Below are 21,365 nucleotides of genomic sequence, written 5' to 3'. Positions count from 1 at the left end.
TTTTTGCCAAAAATGCCAGTTACAGTAACGCCTGGTTTTAGCTTCTGTACAAGAGCAGGCGGTTCCTTAAGAACCATTAGCAATAGAGATTAGCGAACTGACGATTTAGGGTGTCCGGAACTCAGACAAGAAAAAGCTATTTCAGCTAAACAAAATCCTCTGTCACTAAGTAGGTTTTGGAAGCTCATTTAAGCACAACACTGAAACTGTTTAAGGTTTGAAGAGAATGATATAATCTCAAACGCCTTTTACAAAAAAACGCTTTATGTGAACAAGAAAAGGAAAGAACGTAAAATGATTATAGGATGTCTGAATATTTGATCGGCCGCCCAAAATTCATGGATATTCTCATAATTTCGGCTGTCGTCTCAAGGGTTGTGGAGGCAAAGGACATGGCGGGGAAAGCTTTGGAAGCTTTTGCTGGCAATACCGTGGATTAATACATCACTGTTCATTGTATTTCGCCGTTTTGCTTTATAAATATTTCATTTTTCGAAGGAGAATTTGAAAAAGAGAGAGAAACAAGTGAAAGTAATCATGCAGCCTTTACGCTTTGGTTTGAAGTGTTTGTTTGATGGGTTCCACCACGAACTAACAAATAGGTTCAAGGTTCTAATTATGTCTCTTGCTGAGACAGTTCAAGAACAGGATCTCCAGCATTCAAGAACAGTGAAGCAATAATCATTTGATAAATACAATTAATGGTATTTTAAGGGGTTGGATTAGGGATGGTAATACATACTGACGTGAACGCATGACCTCACTCTTTACCTTCCAGAACGAGAGAGAGAGAGAGAGAGAGAGACTGTGCTGTGTGCGCGCGCAGGAAGATGATAGAACGGATGGTGGAACAGGGCATTTAATTTTTGAGTTTTTTTTGTCTTTCGCACTTGTATAGGCGTGGGCTTAAAATCCGTTTCCCGTTCCTGTCTGATGAACATCTTGCAAATACAATCATCATATCCCACTCATTATGCTCACAATCATTATTCTTGGTTGCCTCACACGCATGACATTCCCCTCTCCGATCTCCTCTCTTCTCCCTTTTCCTCTATCCTTCTCTTTCATCTATAAATTTCTGCCTTGTCCCCCCGATCTATCTCACTGAGTAGCGTTCCACCTCTCTCTGTATCTCTGCTCTGTACATCGCCTTCGCTGCTTACTAAACGTACAAGTAGTACTCTTTCGAGTTTCAATTAAGCTACATCGATCGGTTTCACTGGTGTTCGTTCCATGGCTGTATCTGGATTCGAAGGGTTCGAGAAGCGCCTGGAGCTCCATTTCTCAGGGGACGACCCGATGGGTCTCCGGCGATTGGACTTCGTGGAGCTGAAGCAGGTGCTGGACGCTGTGCAATGCAGCGTGGTGTCGGCCATCGGGAATGCCCACTTCGACGCCTACGTGTTGTCTGAATCCAGCCTGTTCGTGTATCCGAAGAAGATTATCATAAAGACATGTGGGACTACTCAGCTCCTCAAATCCGTCCCTTGTTTGCTCTCCCATGCATTTGAATTGGGTCTCACCGTCAACAAGTGTAGGTACAGCAGGGGCAGCTTCATCTTCCCAAAAGCCCAGCCGTTCCCCCACACCAGCTTCAGGGAGGAAGTGATTTACCTAGAGGAGAGCTTGCCCAGTCACCTCTGTTACAGGAAAGCATGCATTATGGCCCCCACCTCCAAGCCTCACTCGCATTCGTGGCACGTTTACAGTGCCAGCGATGGGGGGGAGGAGACGGAGGTGGAGCCACCCAGCAAGATGTTCACGGTGGAAGCCTGCATGACACAGCTAGACATGGGCCTGACGAGGGGGTTCTTCCGCCGGCGAGGCGACGAACGCTCAGGCGACGCGGTCGGGAGCGAGATGACGGAATCGACGGGCATTGCGAGCATCAACCCGGAGGCCATCATATGCGATTACGCATTCGACCCATGCGGGTACTCCATGAACGGAATGGACGGGGCCCGCTACTCCACCATCCACGTCACCCCGGAAGACGGGTACAGCTACGCGAGCTTCGAGTGCGTGGGGTCCGTGGACAACCGCAAGGAGCTGGAGCAAATGTTGCAGAAGGTGGTGGGAGTATTCCGGCCGGGAACCATATCGGTGGCCATCTTCACGGAGGGAGTACTGGACGCAGCGGAAGGAATGGGCGCAAGCGTGGCCAGCGCTCTAAAGCCCCTGGGTTTGGATACCTGGAGTAGTAATAACAGTAGCAATAGCAGGGTGGAAGACTTCCCGGCTGGCGGCAGCGTTACATTTCAGACGTTCACTGACCGAAGGAAGTAGTCGACTTCAGGCGAATGGCGGCATCTGAGCTTTTTGTTGGATGAAAATTCTGTAAGTGGTAGCTAGGCTGCAGAAAGTACAGAGAGAGATTTTGGATGATGGGAATGGTTGACCTTAGCCTTTGGAGAAGATACGGTGGGTGGGTGGGTTATGATAGTGCATCCCACTCGAGTTCTCCTGTCACGATTTGGCTTGGAAGAAGAAGAACAAGATGTGTAGTGGAGAGTTTTTATCAGTTCCGGATGTTGGCCTCTGGTCTGCTCCGTCCCTCTCCCTCATCTCCTTTTTCTCCTTTTTTTGGCTTTTAATTTAATTGGTGAATTCACCATTTGCTTTATCCAAATTCCAAATCTTTTTTGAGCCTTTCCTTTTTTGCGTATCGTCTTCGTTGCGCTCGATCTGGACTCTGGACGATGACTGTGGGCGTTGGCGCTGATCTCTCAGACGAGACGGCGATAGTTTGGAGCAGAAACAGAACAGACTTGTCCGATTAATGAAAGCCCAGAATTGAAGATGGGATTGTGAAGAGAAATAGAGAATGTATATCTGCTGAGTTCCGCTTATATCCAATTCATGGACTAATCATCTGAGTAGATTTTAAAATCTCATTTCTGCAAATCCCGACTCAAGAAATAAGGTGATGCGTCGCCACCAACGCTACCCTCTGCACTGGGTTCACGATGCCAGCTTCATTGGCTGCAACTAAAATATGTATTTTTTTTCATTAGTCCAGTTTTTGAGTTGGAGATGATCTCACTAAATGAGTGTTTTTGGAAATACAAAGCAAGAGGTGCAGATCATATTACCCAACATTTTAAAAGGTCATTTTTGTCCTTCCACAATTTACTAAAAAATAAAATGTTATCTATTTTAAAATACTAATAGAGACACGAGAACCAAAAATAAAAAAGTAAAAAACGTTTGAAATTCTCTTTCTTTACTCTTGTGTAGGGGTGGCATGGAATCAAGCTGAGCTCAAACCTGCCTATGTTCGAGTTGGGTTTGATTTAAATATTTCAAACTCGACTTCGAGCCCAGATCAACCTCGAGCCTAAAATTGTAATTGAGCTTGAACCCAATAATTTTAACCGCATTCGAGTTTGAGCTCGATCTGAATTCGAGCTCTCCAACATACATTTAAAACTTTGCATAAAATACATATCAAATAAATTGTTATAAAATTATGCATACATTTTAAATAAAATTGGGCATAACGTTTGTAAATTAATCTTGCATAAAATTATCTATATGCTATGCATAAATTTATTCATAAAGCTGCATAATTATGCATAAACTTTATTCAATAATCAAACACAAAAGCGTCATTGAAATATCAATATCAATTTGCAATCACCCAAATAAAAACTATACATCCAATAAATTTATAAACTCTAGCTCTTTCTCTTCATGCTAGGAAACAATATACAAAGTCCCCGTTTGCATGAGCAAAATCTCCATCTACGACAAAAATAAAATAATAAAAATTATTATTGTCTGATAAAAAAATACTCTTCCACTACTAATTACTTAATATAGTGAAAAATATTAAAATTACCAATATGAGAAAAAGATGAAAAATCAGGTAACTGGTAGCATTATCTCCACAATCTTCTTCTCGTACTATAATCATCAAACAAAAAATTAATAAATAAAACTAAAAAATATACTCAAAAATATCATAATAAATAATTATTCAAAAATAGTTCACCTTTTGATTTTTCTTGACACTGTGAAGAGCCTGAACCCAATCACTACCACATATCAAAGTTTGAACTGTATTTGGTGCCAAGGAAGAACGATATGGGTCTATTATTCTACCACCAACACTAAATGTAGACTCTTAAGCTACACATTATAAGGATTTTTTGCTACCATCTTAGATAATACCCAAAATTTCAAATTATTCACTTTCGACCTTTCTTAAATATCAAAATCATATTGTGAATTTTCCTCACAAATATACACCTTCTTCAAGATAATTTTCTAATTCACCATTTTCACTTTTTTCACATAAGTCATTAACTTTGACCAACCTGAACTTAATGAAGAATGTAACATAGAGTTGTGGAAACACCCTTAGAACTAATACTTGAAACAATCCATTTCATTACTAATCTCCACATTATATATGGATACATATTCATCATAAAACTCACATAAGGTCCGTCTAACTAAGTTTATATTCATCGTAGCTTCCTCCTCAAAATATATCTTTGGAAAACACATTTTGATCAATCTTAATTCGACCATTGGATCCAAAATTGAAGCAATAACCATCAATAAATTGCATTCACTCTAGTACTTCACAATTTTCTCTTTCATTCTATGAACCATTGTCCTTATGAAAACATTTTCATTTGTAGAATGAAAATTCAAAACTTTTACCCTATATACCTCACTAAGCTAAAAATTAGAAGTAGGGTAGTCATTCCCCATAAATTATATTAGTGACTACATTAAAAACTTCTAGAATCCCACACACCGTTTCTACTTTTTTCCCATTCATCAAGAGTTAACAAACAATCATAAGTTGGTTCTCTATCTTGAAATCTAGAAAATGCATCTTTGAATTTTAATGCAGAAGACAACATGTTATAAGTGGACTTTCAATGAGTTGGACAATCAATAACCAACCTTTTTTCACCTAGTTGTAGTTGTTGCACAATTTCAGCAAAAGTGTGAAATCTAGCTTCATATAGATTTGTGAATTTGACACTCTCATGTGCATTCTCATTGATATCCTTAATCTGAACAAGACCATCTTGGACTTATAAGTTTAGAATATGAGCACAACAACGGACATGAAATAACTTTCCACCACAAACCAATTTTTTTTCTCCTTGAAATCATCTTTCAAAATTCTCAGACCAACATCATTATATGCAATATTATCAACTGGGATACTAAATACTTTATTTTTCGATTTCCCAATTTGTCAAACACTTGTAAATAGCATCTACTATGTCAATACCATGACGAGGACGAAAAACATGCACAAAACTCAAGATAGTTTTTCATAGCTTCCAATTACTGTCAATAAACTGCCTAATATTAACCATGTATTTAATCTTTTGATTTTGGGACTTCCAAATATATGTGGTAAGACTAATCTTGTTAACCTCTTTTAATAAAGTTTTTAATTTCTTTTTCTTTGCCTCGTACACATCCTTACACTCCTTAATGGTCTTAGAGTTATTTTTTCATAATTCACATTTTGCTATCTTCATTACAAAATTAAATCCCTCCTCTTCTACTATCAGGAATGGATGCTCATGCATAAAAATTCAATGAGCAATGAGTACTCTTATTTTAGCTTGATCATATTTGCCTCCAAAATCTATAAAAGGAAGTCCAAATGGACTGATCAACATTAGACCCCAATGGTTGAAAGTTTATGATTTTTTGTTTTCTCATTGCCACATTTCTACTAGGACTATGTTTCAAATATCGACTTATATGTGTGCTCCCTCCACTACTAATAATACTTAAATAGGTTTTACAATGAATACATCAAGCCTTTTTTGTACCATCTATAAGTGAGACTTTTTTGAATTCCAACCACATATGAGACATTTTTTGTCTTTTTGAACTATTGATGGAGTCACCTTCTTACTCATTTAGGGTACCTTCATCTAGACTCACTTTTGTTACTTTAGTAGTTCTAGGGGGATATGACACTGGTGGAGTTGAGTCATTATCTATGGCCAAGTTAGAACTAGTGTTAACTACTGATGTTAATTGAGCAGGAGATGTTGACATTCTTACTTCTACAATATATATATATATATATATATATTAAAAACATTAAAAAAAAACAATCTAAACAACAAAGATAAATCCAAAATCCACCAATATTATCCACTATGTTCTTTTGTTTACTCACATGAGTTGGAATCTAATACATGCATTCAATAATCTGACAAGGTATGAATGCATATCAAGCAAAGAACTTCAGGATTTGGTTATAATTTAACTGAAATCTATATAGTTGGAGTCTTGCATATATATTGGAATTACTCTATTTAATAAGTTGAAGGGCCATCATAAAGGCCATTTTGACCTTTTCAACAATAGAAATACAACTCCCTTCTCATAGGGAAATCATTTCGATCAAATCTGTAAGTGATTAACATTAATCATTCACATCTCTATTATATGTGAAAAAAATCATACTTTCCCTTTTTAGAAAGATTCTTTTAAGTCAATTCCACCACAAAACAAACAGTTCAACCTTCTTTAAAACAATTTAAGAAATGATAAAGGTATTGTCCAAAGTCAATTCCACCACAAAACAAACAGTTCACACTATTTTTGCTTGAACACTAACTTCTGAAAGATAATTTAATTGATAGAGAACTACTTATAGTTGTAGTACATATCAGTTTTATGGGGTTAAGAATTAAAAAATATTTGTTGGTCAATTTCAACGACTAATTGACCAACAAAAGATAAACTAATACTTGCTAAAATAAAATCTTCGACTTCTATTTAATAATCAAACACCAAAAAAATCATTGAAATAACATACTTGCTAAAATACAAGTCGAAATAACTTTCAATTATGCAAAAATCTCTGACGAGTTTACAATCTATTGACTAGATGAGGTTTCTAAACAGTAACTTTGAAAATAACTTGGTTGGGTTTACAGAACCTGATGCGGAAAATCTCTTGGTCCTAGTAGAAGCTCTTACAATAGTTTAAAATGCAAAAAATGCATAACCCAACAGATAAAAATGAAAAAAATCGATTAGATTACCTCCGTTCGACTGTTCCATCACTTTCGTCGGTGATGAAAACAAAACATAACATATTAACATGAATACGAACAAGCAACAAATAGAGATCCTACCTCTGTACCATCACTTCCGTCGGCGAAAATCGGAGAGGAAGAAATTGGAGACGAACATTGAAGAAAAATAAATGCAATTGATTTAAAAACCAAAACTTACCTAAACAAGCAGATTTCAGTTTGATTTTCTCGCCAGCAGCAACTGATTTTGTTCCCATCTTCCCGAGCCTGAAATCCCCATTTCCCTGATTCTCGAGCTCGGAGTTGCCACTTCCTGCTGCATAATCTCTCTCACATCGATGATTTTTCTCGGGCCTTCGTTAAGTTAACGAGCCGACTTGCGATCTTTTGAACTGAACCACGGTTTGCTCGAGCTCGGCTCGTTAACTTAAACGAGCCCGAACTCGATCTCGAATTCGATTAGAGATAGAGATAAATCAAACCAAACCGAGCCAAGCCTGAGCTGCTCGCGAACCGGCTCGCAAACTGGCTCGGTTCGATGCCACCCCTACTCTTGTGACATAATTTTTGAGTAGGAGAAAATTAATGTTTGTGGATGATCATATACTCTTATCAGTAGTGCTTCAAGGAAAGTAGGGGTTGTCTTATAACTCAATGGTGTCAATGTAGGTTTCCGATGACGAACTAAGACTCACAGAACTCTGGTCTTCACGAAGACGAAATGCGTTAGACAGAGGCTGACGGCATAGCCTAACAGGGAGCTCACAGCGGTGGACGAAACCAGCACTACTTCACGGGACTGATGGAATAGTCCAAATGAGAGCGTTGAGCTCTCTGGTTTCTAGACGAAGACAAGGAAGATGAGAGACGAAAAGAATTCCTCCTGTTACCGTTTCCCCTTTCATTATGTATTTAAGCTTAGGTTTTACTATTACAAAATGGCCCATGGGCCCAATACAATGTCACCCATCCCATTAAGCCTAACCTAATAACCCTATGTATATAACCCAAATTATACAACAATTATGAACATAAGTTACATCTAATATACATTTTAAGATATCGTAACATCCCCCCTCAAATTGATGTTGGTGACTCAACCAGCAACAATTTGCCAACTAGGAAATTATGTCTGGATAGAGACAATGTTTTGGTGAAGACATCGGCCACTTGAAGATCCGAAGAAATGTATGGAAGAGATATTACCCGGTGCTCCAAAGTGTCGCAGATAGAGTGACAACCAACCTCAATATGCTTGGTGCGCTCATGGAAAACCGGATTGGCCGCAATCTAGATAGCACTCGTATTATCTGTATGAAGCGGTGTAGAGGAGGGCTGAGGAAACTAGAGCTCAGGAAGAAGACCGTGAAGCCAAATAACTTCAGAACACGCAGTCGACATAGCACGATACTCGTCCTCGGTAGATGACTTGGACACCCGGTCTTGTTTCTTACATTTTCAAGAAATCAATGCATCCCCTAAAACCATACACAAGCCTATAGTAGAGTGGTGCGTATCGGGGCACCTTGCCCAATTAGTATCACTATAGGCAACCAGACGTAGCACGGAGCCGGTAGGAAAGAATAATCCATGAGCAGGGGAGCTGCGCAGATAGCGGATGATGTACCGAGCTATCGTAAGATGAAGGTGCAGAGGAGATGACATAAACTGACTGACCTGATGAACAACATAGGAGATGTTTGGGCGAGTAGTAGTCAAGTATATGAGACTCCCAACCAGTCGTCGATAGATAGTCGGATCATCAAGGAGAGTCCATTCATCTTTCCTATATTCGACTTTGACCTCCATAGGGGTAGCCACCGAAGATGTGTCCTCCAACCTAGCGAGAGTAATAAGATCTTGAATATACTTATGCTGGTTTAAGAAAATACCTTTTGGTGTGTGATGTACCTCCAACCCTAAGAAGTACATGAATTGTCCAAGATCCTTCATATGAATAGTGGCATGCAACACCTTCTGAAGCTTGGTAATAAGTCCAGAGTCAGTGCCAGTAATGATGATGTCATCCACTTAAACCAGGAGAATGACCATGCCCACGATAGACTTATGATAGAAGAGAGATGAATCATACTGACTCTATGTAAACTTGTGGAGAATAAGTGTGCCACGAAACTTCTCAAACCAAGCCCGGGGAGCTTGCTTAAGCCAATACAAAGGACGATGTAACTTGTAGACATGATTAGGAGAGGAGGTCGACAGACCCGAGGGAAGCTTTATGTAGACATCTTCTTGCAGATCACCTTGGAGAAATGCATTCTTCACATCCATTTGATGCAGTGGCCAGGATTGAGATGCTGCAATGGTTAAGATAGTACGGACTGTGGTCATCTTGGCAACTAGCGCAAATATTTCCTCATAATCAATCCCATATTCATGCCTGTTCCCCAGGGCCACAAGGCGGGCTTTGTATCGATCCAATGATCCATCTGAACGCAGCTTCACAGAGAATACCCACCTCCCAAGAGGCCGAATAGTAGGAGGGCAAGCCACAAGGTCCCAGGTGTGATTCCCCTCTAGCGCTTGTAGTTCAGTTTGCATTGCCTTTTGCCAACACTCATGTGCCATAGCCTGTTTATAGCTAGAAGGAATGGAATTAGAAGACAAAGTAGCTACTAGAGATACAGGGGAGGGATGGGGAGGGGGGCAGAGATGCAGTGGGGTGAGGCTCATCAAAGCTCGATAGACTAGACAAAGAGGCAAATGGCAGAGTAACTTGAGAGGGAAAGAAATATTGATTTTCAAAGAAGACCACATTCCGAGAAACACAGACTCGACGCGCCTAGGGCTCATAGCAAACATAACCCTTTTGAGAACCAGCATACCCAAGAAATGCACACATAACTGATTGGGTTGTAAGTTTATGTCATTCATGATCAGGTAGATGCACAAAAAAAATACAACCGAACGTCCGAAGATCAGTGTAGGACGGAGAATAACCAAATAATTTAACAAAGGGAGAGACATGATGCAAGATAGGCGAGGGCATGCGGTTGATTAAATGAACGGAGGTAGAGAGAGCTTCACACCAAAATCGAGGAGGAACGAATGATTCAATGAGAAGGGTGCGGACCATATCAAGAAGGTGATGATTTTTCCACTCAGCAACGCCATTTTGTTGTGGTGTCGAGGGACAAAAACGCTGAGAGATACTGCCTTTGCTTTGAAGAAATTCCTAGAATTTAGTCGACATGTACTCACCTCTAGAGTCAGAGCATAGTACTTTAATGTGAGCAGAGAAATGTGTTTCAATGAGTGCAAGAAACCTCTTAAAAAGGTCAAAAACTTCAGACTTAGCCCGTAAGAAGTAGACCTAGGTATATCAACTAAAATCATCAATAAAGGTGACAAAGTACTTAATTTGTACATGCGAGACAACAAGAGCAATTCCCAGACATCACTATGAATAAGGTCAAAGCAGTGGGAAGCATGTGAGGCAAGTATTCCTCCTCCTTTTAGGGCTCTTGGACAAGCTGCTATGAAATAACCAAACTTCTTGCAGTAGCTACAAGGCCTCCTTGGGCATTCCCGAGCAAAGTGACCATATGCCTTGCAGTAGAAGCATTGAACAGAACTCGTGTCCCGACCCTTATTTCTTCCTTGTGCTACGAAAGCCACAGGAGTCGAGATATCAACTTGGACTCAATGTTCCATGCCAGCCTGAGTAGCAATGTGCTGCTCCTCCCTAAGAAGTTCACTCAAGCATGCATCCAGTGACGGCCCTGGAAGACGATTCATCAGATGTGATCGAGCAATCTCAAATTTTGGATGGAGCTTCATGAAGAATTGATCCCTTTTACTGGTTTCATGTATGACTTGCACGATAGAGAGAGCAGCAACAGGGACATTCTCATAAACAATATCAGTGTAGTCAGCCCACAGATTTTGGAAGCCTGAGAATATTCTTCAATGGAACGGCTTCCTTGCTTGAAATTTGTCATTTCATATTCAACTTGAAACCGACGGGTCGTGTTGTTTTGACAATAAACCTTGTGGAGGTAATTCCACATATCCGCTGCAGTTTTGTAGGGTCTCAGATTAAGGACTAGATGAGGCTCAATGGATTCAAGTATCCAGATCATGACTCTAGCATCTATGGTGGTCCATTTTGACAATGCGTTAGCATCGTAAGGTGCCGGATCACTCCCATCAATATGACCCCTTAAACCTTTTCCCTGAACAAATAACCGGAACAAAAATTCCCAAGCAATGTAGTTCTTACTCGTGAACCGAATAGGAGAGAAATCTAACTTATCTGTTGACATGATAAGATCGGATCCAAAAAAATTCCTGACCTACCCCGCAATTTCAAAAATTCCAGATTTGCCCCCATATATCAGAAATTCCAAATATACCCCCACACCTTCAGAAATTCCAGATCAACCCCCACAATATCAGAATTTTGAAATATACCCCCACATCTTCAAAAATTCTAAATATATCCCCACACCTTCAAAAATTCTATATCTACCCCCAAAGTTTCTGAAAATTAATTTTCTTCTTAATCTTATGTGAAAAATGTCGAGGTCGGAAAAAAAAAAACTAACCTTTTGTTCACCTTCCCGGCGAGAACCACTTTCCCGGAAACGAAACCACCCCACGGAGCTCGAACAACTATTTCTAACGACTGCTCTGAGCTCAGATGGAGTTTTCCGACAACCCCGAGAGCACAGTAGAAATTAGAGTCGTCGGACAGCGATTTCAGCAAGTCGTCGGACAGAGATGGCTTGGTCACTCTTTGGAAGAATCAAGCTCTGATACCTTGTCAATGTAGGTTTTCGATGACAAACTAAGACTCACAGAACTCTGGTCTTCACGGAAACGAAATGCGTCAGACAGAGGTTGACAGCACAGCCTAACAGGGAGCTCACAGCTCCTACAGTGGTGGACGGAACCACCACTACCTCATGGGACTGACGGAACTGTCCAAACGAGAGCATTAAGCTCTCTGGTTTCTTGGTGAAGACAAGGAAGACGAGGCGAAAAGAATTCCTCCCGTTACTGTTTTTCCCCCTTTCATGATGTATTTAGGCTTAGGTTTTACTGTTACAAAATAACCAATGGGCCCAATACAATGTCACCCATCCCATTAAGCCTAATCTAATAACCCTATGTACATACCCAAATTATACAACAATTATGAACATAAATTACATCTAATATACATTTTAAGATATCATAACAAAAGGAAGTATCTCATAGACTTACTATAGGAGGATGAATTACTAGGGGCTAAAACTATGGAAAACTTGTGGAGGTAAGTTATGATCTTCATGGCGAGAGTGTTGAACTTAAAGAAAGAACTACGTACCTAAGTTTTGTTGGAAAACTAATTTATGCTACAATTACATAATTATGTTATTTTTTTAATTGTGGTTAATCAATTCATGGAGTGTCCACGTAAAGTTCATTTCAAGGTAGTTCAAAGAATCTTAAAATATTTGAAGGGGGGACCAAGAAAAGGTTGTTATTTGAGCCATATAGTCATTTGCAAATAGAAGGATAATCAGATGAAGACTATGTGGGATAAAAAAAATGGATAATATTGAATTTTTGTAAAATATAAAAACTTTACTGACTTGTTATAGTTTGAGTAAAATGAGCTTCTATTTATAATAGAGGAAACAAGTAGAATCCAATTACAATTAAACTACCCTTATCCTAGTTACACCCAAAGTTAAAGACTAAAAGATAAGTCTTAGAAAAATTTAACATAAATAGAAGACTACCATAACTAAAACACCTTTAACTGAAACTGTTTAGTCAGACCTCCAGTCCATATTTGCAATGAAGTGCACTTACACTCTCATTCCTCACATTTGATGCCACTTTTGCAATGAAGTGGGTCACTACGCGCATATTTGCCAAATTAAGAATCCAAATGGCATCAAAGAACGTTGGGTACCCAAAACAATCGAAAGGTTTGTGGTAACCCACAAGAACTTGGGCAAACAAGTTTGGTATCCTAAATCACCTAGTGCTTCAAATGTTATCCCAAAGGGACCCAAATTAAAATGGATCTTGAATGGCTAAATCTCTTGTGATGTAGGTTTATCTTTGAGCTAGGGCACCAAATAAGGTTTGGATTTTGGATAGCGGTTTCTCGAGGCACATGACTGGATTAAAGACGGTTGTCATGCAACTTTTGGAGACAATAGCAAAGGCACCATCAAATGAATTGGTAAAATCGGTAGCCCAACCTTTTTCATATATGATGTTTATTATGTAGAAGGGTGGATGCATGATTTACTTATTAATAAATTTTGTGAGAAAGGTAAAAAAATCTCATTTGAAAAGGACAAATGCTTAGTAAAGAACATAGTTGAGATGCATCTATTTAGGTGCAAAGATTTATGAATCTTGGTTATGGCATAAGAGGCTAGGACATAGAGGAATAGACTCGTTGAACAAACCAGTAAATAAAAACCAAGTGAGAGGATTACCGCATAAAAAAATTGTATGAGAGAGACCTTGTGATGCTTGTCAACTTGAAAAACAACACTAAAATTCTTTTAAATCAAAGAATGTAGTTTAAACCTATTGGAAGATATGATGTAATTAGGGTGTCATTAATGTAATTAGTTTATGTTTCTTATCTCTTCTTTACTCTTACTAGGGTGAAGGGTATAATTATAATATTATACTTTTATCAGTTGTAAACATAGGTTAATGGAGAGGGTTTGTACTAAGTCCATAACCCCATTCTTCATCCTCTTTTTGCTCCTCAATGTGTGTCCTTCTTCTTTCTCCATGATGTAGTCCATGAAGTCCCGAACATCAACATGATATCAGAATATTAATTTTTAGGACTCTTAGCTATTATTTTTTAAAATTCAAAACTTGCTATTGCTTGGTAGATGATCGACTTGTTGATGGCATCTCGTTGGTTTATTTGTTATCTTTGATGGTTGTTATCTTGATGTGTTGATGGTATCTTGTCTTTGATCGTTCTTTGTTGTCCACGTTTGTGTATCTGTCAATTCCAAGTTTATTGTTGTCAACTTGGAACTATTGAAACAATTCACTTCGGTGTTTGAATCGCTACTTACGATCAGAGAAGTTCAACTCGAGTTCTTCTCCATGTGTTACCAATCTCTATTGCAGTCATTATTAGTAGGGGAATAAACCCAATGGCTAAACTGTACTATCTCTTGAATGGGTATGCTCACCTATCCTCTGGTTTTTCTTGTCGCATCGCCGGAGATGCTGGTGTCAGAGCCAATGCTCAACAGCCAAAGCTCCTTGTTGGAATGATTCCGCATCTACCACAACGAACACGGGAGAGCAGAGAGAGCGTGAGATCTTTTTTCCGTCTTCCCCTGAATTGCCCTTTTTTTGTACGTTGTTGATGATGCTGGACCTCGCTTATTCTTGGAAAGTTCTACGCTGGTACATTGAATCTATCTTGGCAAATTACAGAATTACGTCTGCCGCAATCCGATTTCTAGCACAACAACCCGATTTCCAGCCAGCACCCATCTTATTTTTGGAAGTATTGCTGGAATCTTATTTCTGGAAGTATGGCTGGAATCTTATCTTTCAGCAGGTGACTTACTATCCAGCGCTGAGTTTTTGCCGGAGTTCTCTGCTTGATATCCATTTATCTTTGGAAATTATCCAACAACTTATACGCTTATCTAACCTTACTGATCAGCCTGAATCATTTGTGGTTGGGAGTCCACGACGGAGGAACTTCATCTCCGTCAAAAAGAAGAAAATTATTTGTGGTTGGGAGTCCACAATGGAGGAACTTCATCCCCGTCAAAAAGATGAAAATTATTTGTGGTTGGAAGTCAATGATGGAGGAACTTCATCCCTGTAAAAAAGATGAAAGTTATTTGTGGTTGGGAGTCCATGAAGGAGGAACTTCATCCTCGTGAGAAAGATGAAAATTATTTGTGGTTAGAAGTCCATGACGGAGGAACTTCATCCCCGTGAGAAAGATGAAAATTATTTGTGGTTGGGAGTCCACGACGGAGGAACTTCATCCCCGTAAAAAAGATGAAAATTATTTGTGGTTGGGAGTCCACAACGGAGGAACTTCATCCCCGTAAAAAAGACGAACCCCCCCCCCCCCCCCCCCCCCCCTCCCCCCTGTAATGGCTTTTATGTCTCCTGTCACTTGAGAGTTGTTGTCCTGTGGAGGGACATGGTGGTGGACACTTCAGAGCAATGCTGATAAACACACTACCAATAGAAGTGGAGTGTGTCCTACATCCAGCATTAGGACTGGAGTATGAAGCAATGACTTACTGGCTAAGAGTGATTTTTACTCACTTATATAATGTCGCAGGGCCTCAATGAAGGATGAACATCATGAGGGGGAGTATTGGAAGATGAAGGCATATTGGAAGATGTGCCATTTTATAAAAAAATATTATATACATCATTTATAGCAAGTTGGGAGTTCATGTTGTTCTCTCACCCCCATCTTGATGGGGAGTGTTGGAAGATAAGCTCAAGCCCACACGACCAAGGAATGCCCAAAAACCTAAGATTATTATAAGATGGGCCACACGACCAAGGAAGGTCCACAAGATGGGCCCAAGCCCATAAGAAGTTGGACCCACAATGATTACCATGAGCTGACATCCTTATCACATCAGTTGGAAGATCAAGAAGGACTCACAAAAGTATCTTTATCTTAGGGTCATGACCAAGAAGAGTTTTAGTTTGAGTTATGTTTGTCTTTTATTAATATTGAGTTATTTAATTATGTTAGGACTTATCTTTAAGAGTTAGAGTTTGGGTGTAATTGGGACAAGGATAGTTTTATTGTAATTGGACTCTATTACCTTCCTCTACTCTGATTACAACAAGTTATTGATGTCAATGAAGTATTTCACTTTTCCATAAATTCAATAGAAAACTTTTTGACATCGAGTTGATAGATGGGCCATGAAGAGTCAGTGACAAGCGATAACGGGATACGTACCGAATCTAACTTGGTAGTAGGAGAGAAGGTCTCCTCATAATCTACTCCAAAACATTGAGTGTACCCTTTAGCGATGATGTGGGCCTTAAGACAAGCAACAAACCCATCCAAATTATGTTTGACGGTAAAAACCCATTTAAAACCCACTAGTTTCTTACTTGTAGGAAGCGGTGCTAAGTTCCATGTCTGATTTTCATATAAGGCTTGCATTTCCTCATCCATAGCCGTCTTCCATCCTGGATGTTTTAGGGCATCTTGATAGGACTACAAAATAGAGATGGAAGAAAGGGATGCAAAGAACTAATAACATATGGAAGACAACCGATGGTGAGACATAAAGTTGGAGATAGGATGAGAAGTAGTGAAAGTGCAAGGTTCTTTTCTTAGAGCAATGGGTCGAGTATTAAATTGTGGACCAAATGGAATAGGGGAAGAAAGAATTACCTTGGTAGGATCCAAAAACTTCACAGGTGTGGTGTTGGCCGACGCTTCGAGGGGCGAAGTGACAACAGCATTAAAGGGCACAAATTGGCAAGAAGTGGCTAGAGGGAATGAAAGATCCGAAGGAGCATCATTCGAGGAATAGAATGAGGTGTCCTAAAAAAATTCACATACCTAGACACAAGTAACCATTGAAGGGTAGGATTGTAATAGACATAACATTTTTGGGTGCAAGAGTAAGCCAAGAAACTGCACTTCATAGAACAAGGAGAAAGTTTACTTTTCTAAGGAGATGTGAGATGAAAAAAAAAGCACACCCAAAGATCTTCACAGGAAGAGAAATGGGTCTTCACTAAGAAATAATACAGAATATGGAGTCTTATGACCAAGTATAGATGAAGGTAACCTATTGATAAAGAAACAAACCATAAGTATGGCATGAGGCTAATAAAGGTAGGGTACTTTCATGGAGTAGAGGAGACCCTGGGCAACCTCAAAGAGGTGACGGTTCTTTATTTCGGCAACACTATTCTGTTGAGGTGTGTAGGCACAATGTTTAAGTACATAACCTCATGTTTCCTCCTCTCTTTTTCCCTAACATGTATTCTTCTTTTTTCTCCATGATGTAAATCCATGGAGTCCTGAAAATCTATACAACCTTTCGACCTCTTCAACTAATCCACATGGACTTAGTTGGACCTACTCAAACCATAAGCTTAAATGGAAAGTGTCTCACCTTATTGGTGGTAGATGATTATTATAGGTTCACATAGGTAGATTTCCTAGCTCGTAAGGATCATGTTTTTTTAGCCTTTGCCAAACTATGTGAAAAGGTATAAAAAGAGCAATGCTATAGTATTTTCAAAATTAGGAGTGACCATGGAGGAGAATTTGAAAACTCACACTTTGAGGATACACCATACATTCTCAACTCTTCAAACTCCTAAAAAATTTGGTGTTGTTGAGAGAAGAAATAAAACCTTAATTAAGATAGTTATAACTATGCTACATGCATACAACATACCACATAAGTTTTGGGCCAAAGCAGTAAATGACACTTGCTATATCATAAACCGAGTAAGCATAAGACTCCTTAATACAACTTCTTATGAGTTGCATAGGGGTACATTTCCCAAAAGTACTTATTTTAGAACCTTTGGATGCAAAATGTTCATATTGAAAGAACCAAAAGAAAGATTAGACTTAGAAGATATGGGTAAGTTTGAGTGTCATTGATGTAATTATTTTATGCTTTTTGTCCCTTATTCACTCCTTCAGGGGTGAAAGTATCAAACAGAACGTTTTAAAGAATGATTTTCCAATGATGTATTCTTCTCCTAACAGAGGCTATTTAACATACATTACATCCTAAAGTTAGGTCTAATTTAGATCCTAAAATCAGGGAAAAGAATCAAGGGAACAAATCGTTTCCTACAATCATGCTACAATCACGCTACAAACAGCTCATTACAGCTTTGCACACACTCCCCCTCAAGTTGGTGCATAGATGTCGGTCATGCCCAACTTGTCAATTATACTATGAAATGCCTTCCCTGATACTGCCTTTGTGAGCATATCAGCCAACTAACTCTCAGATTGAATAAAAGGGAATTGTATAATCTTTGTATCGAGGTTCTCCTTGATGAAATGACGATCAACTTCAACATGTTTAGTGCGATCATGTTGAACAAGATTTTGTGCAATTGTGATAGCTGCCTTGTTATCACAGTGAGATTCATAGGTTTAGTGTATTCAATCCTAAGTCCCTCAGTATATTCTTTATCCATAACAATTTGCATATACCATGATCCATGCCTCAAAATTCAGCTTCGGCACTTGATCTTGATACTACCTTCTATTTTTTTCTTTTCCAAATGACAAGATTTCATTCCACAAAAGTAAAGCAACTCGGCGTGGATCTTCTGGTTGTCTGATCACCTGTCCAATTAGAATTTGTATATCCTTCAATGTTAGAGATACCCTTTTTTGAGAATAAAAAACCTTTTTCTTGGTGCACTCTTTAAGTATCTCAAGATCCGATAGACCGCTTCCATATGTTCTTTACTTGGTGCATGCATGAACTGACTCACAACGCTCACTGCATATGCTACATTTGGTCTTGTGTGTGATAAGTAGATTAATCTTCTAACTAATCGCTGATAACACCCTTTGTTTGTTGGGGTTTGATCTGGGAGAATTTTGAGTTTATGATTCATTTCCATGGGCGTTTGTACTGGTTTACAATCAGGCATTTTGATTTCAGCTAGAAGATCCAACACATATTTTCGTAGTGAAAGGAAGACTCCATGTTTCTATCTTGCAAACTCAATTCCAAAAAAATATTTAAGTTGTTCGAGATCCTTCATTTTGAATTTAGTGGCTAAATACTCCTGTAAAGCTTGCATTTCACACGGCTCATCTCCTGTCACAACCATATCATCAACATACACAATTAAAGTTGTTACTTTTCCTTCTATGTGTTTTATTAACAAAGTATGATCTGAGTTACGTTGCTTACAGTCAGACTCCTTCATTGTAACCGAGAATCTCCCAAACCATGTTCTAGGTGACTGTTTTAGCACGTATAATGACTTCTTCAATTTACAGATTTCACCTTGACAATAAGAACCACTTTTAACTCTGGGTGGTAGCTCCATGTAGACTTCTTCTTCTAAGTCTCCATTGAGAAATGCATTTTTAACATCAAATTGTTGCAGAGGCCAGTCTCAATTTGTTGTTATAGATATAAGAACTGTGAACACCCATCGACATCCAATTGTCTTCAATCCTTTAGGCTGTGGAACAAGTTTCCAAGTGGCATTCTTTTGTAGAGCCTCCATCTCTTCATTCATCGCCTTTTTCCATTTTGGATCAGCTAATGCATCATACACATTACTAGGAATAGAAACCCTAGATAATTGATCAATAGTAAATGCATACAATTTTGTCAACCTATGTCAGGACACATAGTTGTTGGTTGAGTATTTGGTCTTGGCTTCAGGATCAGGTTCATACTGTTTTTTTTTTTGGAACTCCCCTATTCAATCTTTGTAGATATCTAGGGGTTATATTTTCTATAGGAACACATGTTTCATTAGACTCATCAAACACAAGATTCGTATTTACCTGAGGAGGAACATTCTGGGTTGATTCTTTAGTTGATAGTGCAGACGGAGGCAACTTTGAGGGTTATTCAGGAGAAATTAATCATTCACTCTCGGCTTCATGGTTGTGATCACAGTCTTGTTGCACATCATGACGACCTAGTTGCTTAAAAAATTCATTCACTGCTTCTAACTCAATAAACTTACTACCTCCGCTATTCTCTTGTTGAACATTTTCTTTACTTGAATTCTTCCCCTGAAGAGAATTCCAAGAGACTCCCCCTGAATAATAGGTTCGGAAGATGGGGAATGGAATTAGGGATTGAAGATTGCGTTGAGGAGTTTGAAAATCTATTACTCGAGAAGGTGTTCGATTGATGAGGTAGGTAGCAAATTTGACAGCTTCGTCCAAATAAAACTGAGACATGTTCATTCCAAAGAGGGAGGCACACACTACTTGCAAAAGTTGTTTATTCTTCGTCTCTACCAATCCATTTTATTGGGGAGTATAAATGCATGAGGTCTAATGACAAATTCCATGATGGGTCAGAAAATTTTTGAGAGAAGCATCGACAAACTCAATACCATTATCAGATTGCAAAACACGAAACTACTTTTGGTACTAAGTATGTATCATTTTGTGAAATTTCTGAAATGCTAAACACACATCACTCTTTTTTATAAACAAGGATACCCAAGTTATTCTAGGACATTCATCAATAAATGTCACAAAGTAACGAGTTCTAGAAATAGAGGGAACCTTTGTAGTACCCCAAACATCAGAATGAATAACTTTAAAAAGTTCAGAACTTTTATTCAAACTTGGTAAATAAGAGATATGGTGGCTCTTAGCCAGTTCACAAGTGTCACAATGAAAATCCAAATCATTCAAACCTAAAAAAGTTGTGGTTGCAATTTCTTAAGATAACCAAAGGAAATATGGCCTAATCTTCGATGCCATAACCATATAGTTGCTTGAGCATTGTCTTCACTACTAGCTTGATTTGCCTGATTGATTTTCGAACCCCCATTCTCTGTCAACTCCAAAAAGTAGAGTTTGCCCCGTCTAACACCATAACCAAGAATCTTCCGGGTTAGAATGTTCTAAAAGACATAAAATGAGGGCCAGAAAGTTATAGTACAAACAAGAGTTGAAGTAATTTAGCTAATAGACAAAATACTGTATTCAAGAAATGGAACCACAAGGACAATATCTAATGTAAGATTATTAGACAATATAACAGATCCTTCCCTATTAATAGGAGAGGTACTACCATTGGTGGTGGAAATAACAGATTGCGGAGAAGTAAGACAAATTGTAATTGATTGGAATCCCTTGTCATGTGATCATATGCACTTGTATCAATAATCCAAGTTCTATTCTTAGAATTTACAGAGAATATTGATGCTTTATCGATAATACCTGGATGGGCAACATTTGTCATAGGCAGCTGCTAATTTTCTTCTGTGGATGTCACCATAGTTTTCCCAGCAATCTTTTTACGAGGTTTTTTTTAGAACTCTCACCACTCCAAATAGCCAATAATCATAACAATGCTGTTGCGAATGATCTTTCTCCCTGAAATGAGTGCATACCCGGTTGTTAGCTTTTTCAAAGGATTGAGTGTTTCGATTGTTTGATGATCCTTGTCAAGTTTGGTTGACCAGCATAACCTAGGTCTCAAAGATTGGACGATAGCTCCCCATTGTCTGTCTCTATTGTCTCTTCTGACATATGCATATGTACTCTCCAAATCAAGTTTGGGGTCTTTTCGCAAGATTTCTCCCCGAACCTGATCAAACTTAGAGTCAAGCCCACTGAGAAAAATA

General features: G+C 38.9%; 1 protein-coding gene across 1 annotated transcript; it reads left to right on the top strand.

Moving 5' to 3' along the window:
• Window positions 1-1,233: 1,233 nt before the first annotated feature.
• LOC137960634 (S-adenosylmethionine decarboxylase proenzyme 4-like) lies at window positions 1,234-2,349 on the top strand. Its single transcript, XM_068808301.1, has one exon. The coding sequence runs from the start codon at window positions 1,234-1,236 to the stop codon at window positions 2,284-2,286; it is 1,053 nt and encodes a 350-aa protein (XP_068664402.1). The 3' UTR covers window positions 2,287-2,349.
• Window positions 2,350-21,365: the final 19,016 nt, after the last annotated feature.

The sequence above is a fragment of the Aristolochia californica genome, unplaced genomic scaffold (assembly GCF_029961685.1).
Source record: "Aristolochia californica isolate CCGP_79_NKW_82.1479 unplaced genomic scaffold, dmAriCali1.0.hap1 SCAF_3, whole genome shotgun sequence".
Classification (NCBI taxonomy): Eukaryota; Viridiplantae; Streptophyta; class Magnoliopsida; order Piperales; family Aristolochiaceae; genus Aristolochia; species Aristolochia californica.
The sequence above is the reverse complement of the archived record's forward strand: the minus strand, read 5'-3'. Positions and strand labels throughout refer to the sequence as shown.